This window comes from Saccostrea cucullata, unplaced genomic scaffold (assembly GCF_032062105.1).
Source record: "Saccostrea cucullata isolate Sc308-1 unplaced genomic scaffold, CSIRO_AGI_Scuc_v1 ctg6407, whole genome shotgun sequence".
In the NCBI taxonomy this organism is placed as follows: Eukaryota; Metazoa; Mollusca; class Bivalvia; order Ostreida; family Ostreidae; genus Saccostrea; species Saccostrea cuccullata.
In genome coordinates, this window is record NW_026940245.1 from 68706 (window position 1) to 83570 (window position 14865).

Below are 14865 nucleotides of genomic sequence, written 5' to 3' on the forward strand. Positions count from 1 at the left end.
TGTATTTCTTAAAAATATAATGTACAATATAGTATTCTTCATCAAATATAAAAGATTTTAAAAAAAGTCTATGGAAGTATTAGTATAATTTGATTTAAAGTGCCAGAATTGGCATTTTCCTATATAATCATCTATGTACCTGTATTTTAAGACGGTCTCTTAAAATATCAGGAAGGTAGATTTTCCCCAAACTTGGCATGTACACTAAAGTCAACGTAAGTTATATATGGTATAAAAATTAAGAGTTTCCCTTTTGTAGTTTTCAAACAATAAACTCCAGCCGCCCCCCTTAAGCACACATTTGAGACACTCTGATTCAAGTTCTCTTATACTGTAAATCTAATACAGTTTCAATTCTAAATTCATTAAAGGAAAAAGGACGAGGGGGGGGGGGGGGGCTCTGAAGTGTTCGTTAAAATACTGTGTTTAACCTTTCAAGTTTCTTCAAATTAAACGTCTCCTTTCTGCGTCCATTTCTGAGGTTGTTGTTTGTATTTTGGACACTTCCTGGTGTAAAATAGGTGTCTGAAAAAGGAAAACTAACCATGGGTCACAAAGCTCGTTTGATTAACTTGTCGGCCGATTTTCCCCAATATATCCCTGTGAAAATAAAAATGAATTCTTGCCTGCAACAATATGTTTTTTTAACAATAAACCCTGAATTCCGTTAACCCAGGACACCCTGGGCAAATTCTGCTTGGAATTGGCACATTGGGTCTGGAAAGAATGACGATGTGAAAAACTCGCAACGACGACGACGTCAATGAACGATCTTCGATCAGAAAAGCTCATTCAACGTTCAGCACAGGTAAGCTAAAAATTGTAATTTGTATTAAAAATACCAAAAGCGGGTCTACAGTGAATTAAACACAAACAAAGATTAGGCTTTTTGAAAACATAAATATTTTTAGACTATCACAATTCATTTTCATATTCAGGAAACATGTGCTTTAAATAATATCTTTATCGTTTACAATAAAACATACTTTATTTACCCTATATATGTGATTTAAGGCTTTTAATCTAAAAAAATTACCTTGTTAACATCTTTACGTTTTGGAAAACACGTGCAACCGATTTCTTTCAAAGCCGACTACAAAAACAACAGACATCCATTGTTAATTGTTTTCAATATCAATTTCTTTTTGACATTATACCTTAATACATGGTCATTATAGACATGCACTTCACACAGCAGGAAAAGCTTTGCAAGTGTCAAGAATGAATCATTTCATGGAACAGATTTCGATACGAACATTTTCTTTCTAACGAAAAATTACAAACCTTTCTCCAAAACTTGAGAAGTTCTTTTCTGTGAATCTTGTGATTTTCTTTAGCGTGTTTACTACAACAGACTGTGTCCTTTTTTAGTTGAAGAAGCTCATGTTCAGATATGAAGAAATGTTCAACATCTGCGCAGAATTCTTTTTCTTGACAGAAATAACCAATAGTATATTCCACTTGTTTGTGAAATGTCGTCGTGAGAGATTTCATCATGCTTTCAATGTCTTGGCGTATTTTTAGGGTAATATTACCATCAAGGTTACCCTCACGGCAAACAACCTGAAGCTGGATGGATGGCTTACAAACACCAAGAACGAGAACATGATCTTCATCTTCGTTTTTAAGAAAAACTGCATCTTTGCAAACTAAAGGTACATCATCTTGAACCAGAGTCTGCCATCTTGTCATACAATGGACAACAAGTCGGTAGAAAAAGAAATGAGGCAAGAATGTCTTGAATCGGAAAACCAAAGTGGACGTTTTGTTTGTGCAATTGCTAAGTATCTTGTCATAGGCATCCGATCTACTCTCCTTGTTCATACAAGGTACATAGTGGTATATTTGTCTTGGTTTGTCTCCTGTCTCCTCTTGTTTTACGCAGAAAGGCGGTTGGTATATTAGTTCCTTGCGTTCTTCTTTCCCCATCACTATTAGACCTAGCCTTTGCATAAATAGTAGAATTGTACTTTTGTGTTCAGCAAAGCATTTGTATTTGTGGTTTGACCACATTTCATCCAGAAGCCGATCCCCCAATTGGCCTGTCTGGTTGAAGAGCATCCAGTCGCCGACGGTTGGAGATGCGTCTTTAACTTGTGTTGGGTCGGTTATTATGTTCTTAAAAGCATCAACAAACCACTGAACATCCAGAATAACCATTTTATTTAACCCTTCCTCGTTGAAAAACAGAATTGTTCCAATCTCGTGAAAGAAAGACAGCATGATGCGCAAGTCTTCATCTTTTTCAGGAAGTTCGATTCTAATGTTTTGTTTAAGTTCTTCAATGCTCATTATCTTTTTTTCTGTTTTCAATTCTGACAGGGATATTTCAAACATAGCCCACTTGGCAGGAACTCTTTCTCCCCAGTGAGTTTGTTGGGTAGCGACTTCTACAATGGCGTTTCCTATAACTTTTGTTTCATTTTCTTCTAGAGGTGGAAGTTGAATCTCAAAGTATCGTTTCTGTGAGAGGTGTCGTTTTAATTCGGAGTCTCTTGGTAAGCATTCCATTAATTTGTCATAAAAACATTCTGTCTTGCCCTGAAAAGAGCGATGAAGTAAGAAAAAACACACAATTATCATGCTACCCAATCAAACAATAAAAATATTGATCAGAGCGAACACAGACTTCTGCAAACAGAAGTAAGGTTACGAACAACATATTTTCATTTTTTTTTATTACATGTAACAAGTGTTCCTAGTCGATCGAACTATTTGATTCCGTTCATAAACCTTACATTACCCATTAATTATGTGAAAATGTCAATGTTCGATCTGATTTTACATCACTCAATAAATTTTAATTGCAGAAGATTTAAAACGTACGATGTAGTATTTAAATATTAGAGTACTTTAAAGTGGTTTATTGAAAGGGAAAATACACTAGTGGCATGTTTGATGTAGATGATTGATCTCATTATATTTCTTGTTCTTACTTCTTTACTGACTTTATCTTTGTGCGTTGCAACCAATATTACAGGCGTTATATCATCACAGTAAGTGTTGATAGACTGCATCCAGTAGAGGAAGTATTCTAAAAATAATTCTGCGTTTTTAATATTTCTGTTTGCTTTTAGAAAACCTACACAAGACAAAAACTCCCACTCAAAATTTGTTAGCCCTGTATGTTTATCTACACAGTTATAAGTTTCTATAATCTTTTATTACAACTATATCTTTATGAAATTTATAAGAAATATGCCTCATGAATGAAATAAATGGCACTTAATTATATTTTGGTTTCCTTCATCCAATGTCACAATATAAATACAACGTATTTTTATGAATAGAAAATAGTCTTAACCTTTGTATGTCCAATCTTCATATATGGACCCATTTGCGTCCAATCGAGTGGAGTCAACCTTTTCTTCCAAACGTTTTGACATGTCTATTACAAGAATATAGAATGCACGTCTTGTAAGGTAGACTTGATGACAGGCATAATATGAACACTGACCGCCAAAGTCAGTTACACTGATCAGTTTCTCTCTTTTCTTTATGTGTCTTTCAACATCGCCAGACATTCCCTGTGGTACTTCTGTAAAAATAATTAACCCTGATACTTTCTTTACAATACATGCCTACACAGCAATTTGTGTCGATGAAGTATATGATACTAGTAAGTAGTAACATGATAAAAAAAACAGAGTTAATGTAAAACATGTAAAAAATGTCTTAAAACAGTGATAGCATAAAACGGAATATACAATACAAAGGAAAATTAGCATCATTTGGAGACAATGGTAAACCATTAAGAGTTTTAAGTGAAATGTTGATAGATTGAAGTATATGTCAACCTTTTAGCCATTTGTGGTCTTCATTATCCTCAATTTGGAACATATTATGATGAACTTCGAGCCCTACAGTTGACTCAGTGGTGTATAGGTCCTCTAAAGTCCATTTGGATTGAAGCCTTCTTAGGAAGGTCGTTTTACCTGCCCCCACACACCCAACTATCATCGCTCTTCCCCTGAACATTTCAATGCTTTCTTCACGTATGCTTTCCAAGAACTTCAGGCGCTGGTTATATTCCCATCTAAGAATTTCCTCGGGGATTTTCACTTAAAACGAACAATCAATGCTAACTATATTTGGATTGAAGGAAAGAAGGTGGAGAAAACGAACAGAAATTGATCTCAAATCATCACATTTTCATTCCAAAACAACTTTGTTCCTAGAAAATTTTATGTGATTTTTACCAATTTTTTTTCCATAGGTTCTATCCGCTAAATGTACTTACATATTCGGCTCACTAATGGATGGATATTGGTATCTGTAATAGTGGGATGTGTGATTATACCCAAGTCTAGTTTTACAATGAGTTTCTCGGTAAAAATGCTAGAGAGACAAATACACCATTCTTCTTGAGAACCAAGATACCCAGATGTCCTGCAGTACTTTGCGATCAGGTCAACTGGTGCCTTATCCAGAAGGAAATGAATGTTTTTCTGAACAAGATAACCGTGTTGAATATAAGCCCAGAGACTCTGTCTCTCAACTTCATCAGAGGTAAATGACAACTGGGTCCCCGTACAAATCATGCTATCATATGTGGAGCAGTCAGATTTTATATTATCTGGGATAGGTTCTGCATCTGGACCTTTGGTGAAGGCGTACAAGTCCTTCAGGATCTCCGAGTGATCCTTGTTTTCCAGATCCACGCAGCCTCCTTCGCAGAAGAGAAGCCAGAAATGGAGGTACCTTTTGATTGAGTTGAAACCTATCCTGCTAAACAAATCTGTAAGACAATTTTTAGACATACTACAATTTCTTATTTATTACAATTCGTTATTGTCGTTTTCAACTAACTAGTAAGTGTTTAGTCAGTAGCCAAATATCTTTTTGTTAATGCATAGGACAAATTTTTGTAGACATGTTTTATTTTTTGCTATATATTTGACTATTTGTAAAAGTTAACCATATTCTTGTCGTTCTTCTTGTCCCTTAAGGTGAGTACAATCTTGATCCTGTACATGGGGTTCTGGGATCATGACGGTGTAGAGGTCAAGGTCACTAGTCGCAGATTCAGAAGTTGTGTCTGGTTTCAAATACAGCCAATCCCAATGGTTTGATAAAGGTTCCCCAACATTAACGGCTGAAGGACTTTTGAGGCGTACAGGAGTTATTCCTAAACAACAAAAATATATTTAAATTTTGATGACAATTTAATTTGATGGTAACTCTTTTATTAAGTCTGAAATGAAAAAAAAAATAGATTGGGAGTTTTCGTTTACAAATTTGACAGTTGATTAAATCTGATCAGAAAGACCTTTTACTTTCTCCTTTGCCATACTTCCCTCTCTAAACATTTCAAAGACAAGAAGATATTACTCCAGTTAAAGTCAGTGACGTTTTGTCAAACTGCTGTAAATCATTTTATTTTCCGGAAACCTGTAAATTTTTGAGAGATAGCTATTTGATACTTATTAATGAGACAAGCTTTTAACAAGCCATAGCTTTTGTTGCATATAATTCTTAGAAGTACAAATATACGCGTTAATGACATTTTCGAGAGCAGACAGACACAGGTAACTCAGGCGCGGATCCAGAAATTTTTCAAAGGGGGGGGGGGTTGAAGTATTTTTCAAAAGGGGGGTTGAAGGCGAAAACACTTAAACGTACGTTGTACATATACATATAGTTAAATAACTCAATAGAATATCGATACAGGGTGGAGTATAGTTTTTGAAAGTGGGACGTTGATCAATCTGGGAAAAAGTACTTTTATACATTACCAGAAAGTTTTTGAAGAAAGGAAAATAAATTCCCGAACCTGAAAATCCTATGGGGTTTTATTTTGTTTTTACAACTGCATTTCTTTATATATTACAACATTAGCCTTTCACCTTACATTTTCTATAATAGAAACACAACAAAAAAATTGGAACTTTCTTATTTCTCTTTTGCAAATCCAAAGGGGGGGGGTGCAACCCCCGTAACCCCCCCTCTGGATCCGCCACTGTAACTCTCGAAAAATAAAGTTCTCGAAAAGAAAGGATGTACGCGCGGTTAAATAGCTAAGCATTTTTAATTATAATAATAATATATTTATTATAGTGACTTGTGTAATACAACAAAATATTATAATATATCTCAAATATAAAGATTGAAACATTACACCCGGCTCTTTGGGCCTATAAGTCACCTGTATTTAAATCATACATTTCCTCACGGAAATATATAATTATAATCTTATCATAAATGCAATTATCTACCATATCAGTTTCAAATTTAGACATTTTATGAAATACATGCAGTATTCTAGTACATGTAACTTACCTATATGAATAGGCCTGCTCACGACAGAATGTCCTAACGACGTTCCCATACATGAGTATTTTCCACTATCCTCCGAGGTCGCACCATTGATAATCAGCATGGGCGTGCTGTCTTTTCCAGTTTTATATTTCTCTCCGTTAGATATATCAATGGCTGATTCATTTTTGGTCCACATAATATTTGATAAATTCGAGTTCCATGGTATGAATATATACAGTCCATTCATACATTGCCTAATTGCGATGACTAAATAAATGTAAAAGAAAAGAAACAATCTTGTGTTATCAAAGATGAAGTAACAAAAGAGTAGCACATTGATAAAAAAAAATGTCAGTCCTTAAAAAAATTCTAAATCTAGCCTTATGTCTCCAGCTCTATAAACAAAAACAGTAAAAATTAAAATTCTAATTCACAGAATTACACTTTTGTTATTTGATATACTCCATTCATATAACCTCCGTCCTCAGCCAACATGTCAAAAAAAGACAATGGGGGCTAATTAAGCTACTTATTTGTCTCTGTTTATGATATCTCTCAGAACGACGTGATAATTCGTCATTATCATTCTTTTTGCAAATTATGTGCATTGATGTAGTGTTATGTAGTACATATAGGTTATAGAAGGTCACATGTCAAATTTCTAATTTTTATGCTTAATGCAAATTTTTATCAATTTTCTAGTGCAATTTGCTTCAGAAAATATAGACATTAATTTTGTCTGTCTTCCAAGTTTATATTTTTTATGCAGTAATATATGAATCCATTGTGACTATAAAAATCTAAGATAGGCAAGTCTATGCTCTACTTTTCCTGAGTTGAAATCAATCTTTTTTGTGTAAAAAAAAATCTCACCTAATTGGCTGCTACTGGGTCCTTTTGTTGTTACACTACTATTCACATGTGAATGCAGCAACGGTAGTTCGAAGGCAGTGCCCTGAGTTATTTTCGCAGTTTGTTTTCTTCTCCGGCGCCTTATAAAAAACGCAAAACCGCCAACAGCCATGACTAGAAATATAAAAACTACGACTATGATTACGTAGAGATCGGCCTCTGTGTTCTTCGTCAAGTCGTCAGTTGTGTACGTGGAATTTACGTCATAGTGATATGTTGATACGGAATGTGACGTTGAAACACCTTGCGTGACAAATGACGGCTGTATCGTCGTCAAACTGAAATATGAAATGAAGACTTCATTTCTTTGATCAAAAAATCTGTTAATGCAATAAAACAAGAAAAGAAAAGAAGAAAGAAAAAAATATATGTAGATATAAAAGGAGGACATCTAAAATGTACTTTGTGTAAAAGAGAAGATATAAAGGATTAATTAAAAGGACGTATGCAACTCTTATAAATACTCGTACAAAAAAATAATTAAATACATGAACCCAGGAATATTGAGGAAAAAAGGACACTGTATACCTCGTTGATTCTGTACAGTTTGGATCTGCACGGTAACAACGATGTATGGTATCGATATTTTGGCATTCTTCAACTGAAAAAAAGTTCAAATAACGATTAATCCACTTTCTCTAATGCATTCTTAGTATTTACTTCAATGATAAGCTTTAGCTACACATGAGATTTCGTTTCGTAGAGGTGAACGATACTCATACTCATATTATACGCCAACACGTGCTGAGTTGTTCTTGTTGTCTTATATTTTATATTTCGCTGAGTATATTGTATAACTAGTTTGCTCTATTAAAATTCAAAATGATTTCTCTAAGTGTATAGTTTACGTACACTTGTATATTGAATTTCCGGGAAAATGCTCAGTTGGGCATCCGGAAGTGAACAGTGTGCAGCTGTCTTGATTCAAATATCCAGCTCCTGCCAACTGCAAACAATTTCCTAGACAACAAAAAATCAATACATTGTTGATTTTATGAGTATTTGATTATTTTTACCTGTGTAACTTCTTTCATGAGTTTAGAAATCAGAAATGGGGTATTTTGCAATTTTATTGGTAGTTGTGCATGACGTTATCCTATAAGTTGAATTGGTGTGGGCCTGTTTTATTTCGAGTTGAAGATAGGTGCATTTTGTTTCTTAGTATTTGCAACATTTATATGGGGTTCCATTCAGTTCGAGATAAAGAAATGTTCATTTTTTTACTTATTGAATATCCATATTACTTATTAAGGAAATATGCATTAGCTGTAATGAAACATATGGAGATAATGAACCGTTTTAAAGATCAAAAGTCCATACAGCAATACTAAATAGGAGCCGAGCAAACCCCATAACACAGGTGTGATTAAGTGCCATGAAAGAGTGAACATCCCCTGCCCGCCGTTTGCTCCTTGACATGATCAGGAAATAACGGGAAAATCCGTCGTTAATTCAGAGTATAAATATAATGGAGAAACATAAGTTTGAAAAACTTCAGTCAGCATTTGACTCTTTGGTAATTTGTATTTGCTAGACAGGTCATTGTACAAGTGTATCATACCTAGAACTTACAAAATAATGGCATTATAATACACGAAACTGCTGATATTCTTGTTTTATCAACTAACTTGCTTGTCAATAATTTACCTCGTTTTTAGAAATTGTGCATACGTATGCTCTTGTGCATCATATCAGTTGAGATATATAAACTCCGTATCCAGATGGAAAATGTATGTTGCTACATATGCAAGGGAAGTTGAAGGTAGTTAAAGTTATCACGTTTATCATAGAGCTTGGTTGTAAGATTAACATTAACGGGTTTTTTTTTTCAAGTAAAATATCCAAATATTAAAGAAATGTTTCAGACTCGTTTGTACCTTTTTTTTCTCAAGCTCATCAGGATATATCGTATCGACATAAGAATGGAAATAACCATTGTTAATTGACAATACGTCATGGATATAATTAAATGTCAAGTTGAAGGCCACAGCAAGTGTTTTCTTCTTTTCACTCACAAGATTTTGCACAAATTCTGCTTCATATGAATACAAAAAAAAATCTGCTAATAATGAGGCACATGGCACCCATTGGAATTCCATAAGATTGTTGGAATACCTGGTCTCCAAAAACCACATAGATATTGTTAATCAGAAACTAAAGCATCTTTTTGGTGTCAAATTCAGAGTAGTTGTTGGTACAATCAGAATTGGTGGTGGTGTAATGATTTATGTTTCAAATTTAATTAAGGCTAGTCGAAGAGAAGATTTAGAACCCGTTGATACAGATCACATTTGGATAGAAATACCACAAGTAAAGGGAAAACTACTTATATGTTGTATTTATCGTCCACCACACACTAATGGTGTCTTTTGGCAAAAAATATCTTGGTCATTTGAAAAGGCTTGTGATATCTCTAACAATATTGTTGTACTTGGTGATCTTAACGTTGATTTTTTAAAAGTTAACAACTCACATGAGATTCATACAATTATGAATAGCTGTAGGTTAACAAATATTATACACGAACCTACAAGAATAACTTGCGATACAGAAACACTTATAGATCCTATCATTATTAGTGACAATATACATGTACATGATTCTGGAACATTACAAGTTAGTAATACAGTTAGTGATCATAAAGCAACTTATATATTCACCAGAATACAAATGTAAATGTGGCATATAAACGTAAAATTTGGAACTATAAACAAGCAGATTTAGAACTCCTTAATGATTCTATTGTAAAATGCGACTGGAATAGCCTTATTGATGATACAGAAAACATTAATACTGCTACAACAAACTTCACAGAAAAATTTAACTCTATTATTCATCAATGCATACCTGAAAAAACTGTTACTATAAGGCCAAATGATAAACCATGGATGGACTCTCTTCTAAAGAAAACCTTGCGTATTCGCAATAGACTAAGAAAAATAGCACAAAAAACAAAAAGAGAATCTGATAAGGAAAACTTTCGCAAAGAAAGGAATAAGTTTAATAATATGAAAAAATATGCTATTAAAAACTATTATGACAACATAGATTCTCATCTTAAGGATGCTAGTCTGAACAATCAAAAACTATACTGGAAGTTACTGAAAGATACTTTTCACATTAAACCAACAAATGAAATTCCACCTATTCAGTTTACAGACAACAATGGCACTGAAAGTTTTGCATTTTCAGACATAGAAAAAAATAGAACTATTAAATAAATATTTCACATCAATTACAGAGTTAGATGACAGTAATCAAGAGCTCCCAAATATAGTGTCAAGATGTACGGATAATTTTCCACACATTGAAATACAAGAGCAAGAAATCATTGATATAATTTCTATTATTCCTGTCAATAAAGCCGTTGGTCATGATTGCATCAGCCATAAAATGTTAAAATCTTGCAAAGAAACTATCTCAAAACCTTTGTGTATGCTATTCAACAAATCCCTATCACTAAAAACATTTCCAGACTGCTGGAAACTAGCACATGTTCTTCCACTTTTTAAGAAAGATGACCCTTCCATCACTTCAAACTATAGACCAGTTTCTTTGCTGAGTTGTATAAGCAAAATCTTTGAAAGAATAATTTTTAAGCATGTTTACAATTTCTTGCATTCACATAATATATTTTATAAATACCAGGCAGGTTTTTTACCAGGTCATTCCACAGTATATCAACTCTTAGAAACATACCATTCTATAGTAAAAAGTGCTGATGAAGGTAAATTCTGTTGTTTGGTGTTTTGTGATTTATCAAAGGCATTTGATAGGGTCTGGCATAAAGGCTTAATTTACAAATTAAAAATGTATGGAATTAATGGTGATAGATTGTTTTGATAGTTATTTAAGCAAAAGAACCCAACAAGTCATGTATAGAAATCATTTTTCCTCAGTAGGACAAGTAAAAGCTGGAGTTCCTCAGGGCTCAGTACTTGGTCCCCTATTATTTTTATTGTATGTAAATGATGTGGCTGAAAATATGATATCTCTTTGTAGACTATTTGCTGATGATAATTCTTTACAACAATGTTCAGATAATATTAATCATATTGAACAAAATCTTAACCACGATCTTAGAATACTAGATGACTGGTCAAAGAAATGGTTATTGAAATTCAATCCACAGAAAACCAAAGCAGTATTTTTTAGTTTGAAAAATATACAGCATTTTCCTAAATTATTTTTTGACAATTGCCAATTGGAATATATTACGGAACACAAACATCTTGGGATACTTCTGTCGTCTAACTTAGGATGGTCTGATCATATTGATACCATTATAAAGAAAGCATACAAAAAAATTAAGGCTTCTTAAAAAATTAAAATTCACTGTGTCAAAAGATATTCTGTCCCAAATGTATATATCTTTTATTAGACCACAACTTGAATATGCTGTTGAAGTTTGGTCTGGATGCACAAAAACAGACATTGAGAATCTTGAAAAAGTACAATTATATGCTGCAAGAATAGTTACTGGGCTTACAATTATTGCTTCAAGAAATTCATTATATTTGGAAACAGGCTGGGAACCACTGGAATATAGAAGAAATAGGGCAAAACTAATAACAATGTATAAAATGCACAATAATTTAGTCCCTATTTACTTGCAAAACTTAGTACCTGATACAAGAGGCAATATTTCAGGATACACTACCCGGAATTCTTTAAATTATTGTTTGCAAAAATACAGATTAGAACTCTACAATAAATCATTTATACCCGATACTGTTAGAAAGTGGAATTCCCTTAGTCTAAAAACAAGGGAGGCAACTTCTATTAAAATTTTCAAAAACTATCTTCAAAATAGTAATGTAAAACCTCAGAAATATTTTTCTTATGGAAAAAGGTTTTTGAACATAATTCATACAAGATTAAGACACAATTGTATTTCAAAGTCTGATTTATATCGCTGTAACCTAATAACCAGTCCTAATTGTTCTTGTGGACTACTAGAAGATACATATTATCTGTTTTTTGTTTGTAAACATTATGTAAAAGCAAGAAATTCCTTAATGAATAAGCTATTGTCATTAAATTACTTACATATTATAGATGTACATTTAATACTATGGGGTGATGATTCTTTAACTTTCGAACAAAATGCTGAACTTTTTAAGACTATTCAAACTTTCTTAAATGAATGTGGTCGTTTTTCCAAATAAGTTTTTTTCTCACCATCTCAAATTATTTTTGTATATTTAAAGAATTTATTCCTTTCTATTGCTACAATGTATACAGTGTATGTAGTAGACCATATGTATATATGTTTGTTTTACTTTGGCAATTTCACAAAATGTTATATTAGGAGAGGACTATCTAAGTTTCTGAACTTGTGTCCGATCCTTTTGACTTTGTCAATAAAATATGTTCAATTCAATTCAATTCATCAGAACGTTTTAACAAAATGATTTTGCAAAAGACCGATGCCAAGGTAAGTAAAGAGAGTTCCATTTTTATTGGAAAATCAGCTGTCAAAGGTATCAAAAAGAATGTAACTAATTAATTCCCAATTAAACAATCAAAGAACGCATTAAATAAATAAATACTAGTAATCAAGAAGAAAAAAAATCGTACTATAAAATATAAATATCCTTGTACCTTTGAAAGTAGAGCCACTGGTCTAAATTCATTCTATGCATGTGGTATTTTAGTGGCGTTTACAACTGATTGATAAACGCCAGGGTTTTCTTAATAATATTCAATGGATGTAAATATTATTAATTGAAATATTATCCTCTGCAAAACATTTAAAGCTCCAAACAAAAGTTATAAAAAGATTTTCCGGTCTCAACCGAAAGTTTTTGTAATATTGGAATCTTGTATTTTCCATCTATGTACGTTAATTTTTAGGGTGTATTTCAGATGTTTTCCTTTTTCTGTTGCATAAAATGATTACATTATATCAATGTCGACAAACTCTATCTGATTAGTATCGCTACCACTTGTTTTTACCAGTATATATAAACAGCAATTGGTTTTAATGAAAACATGGATCCAAAATGCTACTTTTTTAATAAAAATTATTTTCTATTACCGGTATATGTATACATATGTATGTCCAATGTTTTGTTTTGTTTTGTTTTTTTTTTTTTTGAACATATTTTATTGACGAAATGTCAAAGGGATTGGACACAAGTTCCAAAATTCCTGCAATAAATCTTTGAACAATACCATTTTTTTTTCATTTTCCTGTGAAGATAAGGAATCATCTCCCCATAGCAATTAATGCACATTAATCATTTTTTACATTTTGAGTTACAAGTATTCATCATTAGGCGTCTAGGTTCAAAATTTTTTCTACAAACAAAGAAAAAATGATGACTATCCTCTTTCATACCACAAGAACAATTTGGATTACTTATGATTTTACATCTATACAGATCATTATTTAAAATACAATTGTGTCTTAATTCGGTACAATGTTTTTAGGTAATCAGGAGCTAGGTTGTTGTGGATTTTAAACATTGTTAAAAGTTTGGCTATGTCTCTTCTTCTTACAAGAGGTTCCAAACCTGTTTCAATATACAACGAATTTCTTGATGCTAATACTGAAAGACCTTTCCAATGTGCTACTGGATTTAAGATTAGAAGTGAACATAGAACTTACCACTTTCGAAAAGCGAAGGTTCCCGATCATAGCAGAACTCTACATGGGACGACTTCTGGTAGTTAGGAATGCAGTAGTAAAAGTTCGTGTTTGTACAGTTTATTTTCGAAGCCGATTCTTCTATAGATGTCAGATTCTCCGGACAATTAAGAACGTTATACACAGGGAATCTATACATATTTCTCACTCGCTACTAACCATAGATATCACATTTATTTTTTTTTTTTCAATAATTTTCATCGGAAGGCCAGTGAGAGAGGATTTAGGTTAATGTATTCACGAAAACATCTACTTACTCGCAAATTTTACGGATCTAGTTTCGTTTTCTGCAAAAGAGATAGTCTCGTTCAACCTATAAATAGCTTTTAAAATTCCCTGTTTTATTTTTCACATTCTGGTTAGTTTATACGGTGTAGTCTATTTTAAGGCACATGACATTTTGTGTAAGTAACACTAAAATATAAAAATACGATCATTCACAATTAAAACTACATTTAATCATACCCAGGAGGGTTTGAACTTTAAATTATCCGTGTTCAATTGACCAAGGATGTACGAGGATTTACTTTATTCCTAACTGCAATAATGCAGCCCTCTCCATTTTTTTTTAAATCTGATATTTTTGAGAGAGGGCTAGCCCCACGCCACCCCCCCCCCCAAAAAAAAAGAGGGAGTGTGCTACATTATTGTAGCTACTTTAATATGAGGCCAAAGGGTAAAAGAAATACAACCCGGAGATCTCCCTATGCAACCTTGATGTTTTTTTTATTAAATAGGAAATCCGTTATCTATGTCCGAGCGATTAACCTGCATGGATCAGGAATTTATTTCCTTGTAATCAAAAGCATTCTCCGTTAATTGAGGCTAATCAATCGTATGCACATTGTTCTATTTTTTTTTAATTGCAAAAGTACCATGGTTTCACAATTCTTAGCAAAGTCAAACTTTTACTGAATTCAGCCAAAATTCCTTGGTTTATTCAATAAAACAAAATTCTGCAAAGTATTCCAAATCATTAAACCTTTATAATGCAATCAAATTATGCAAGAGCACTTTTTATAGAAATGCTATCCAGATCAATA

General features: G+C 32.9%; 1 protein-coding gene across 1 annotated transcript; it reads right to left on the reverse strand.

Moving 5' to 3' along the window:
* Positions 1 to 397: 397 nt before the first annotated feature.
* Positions 398 to 13976, reverse strand: LOC134255019 (uncharacterized). Its single transcript, XM_062737549.1, has 13 exons — positions 13784 to 13976; positions 8023 to 8130; positions 7699 to 7771; positions 7132 to 7448; positions 6280 to 6525; positions 4919 to 5128; positions 4241 to 4738; positions 3798 to 4061; positions 3305 to 3538; positions 2937 to 3034; positions 1285 to 2541; positions 1037 to 1093; positions 398 to 525 (listed from the first exon to the last, which is right to left on the reverse strand). Exons 1-13 carry the CDS (start codon positions 13959 to 13961, stop codon positions 445 to 447), a joined length of 3621 nt encoding a protein of 1206 aa, XP_062593533.1. The 5' UTR covers positions 13962 to 13976; the 3' UTR covers positions 398 to 444.
* Positions 13977 to 14865: the final 889 nt, after the last annotated feature.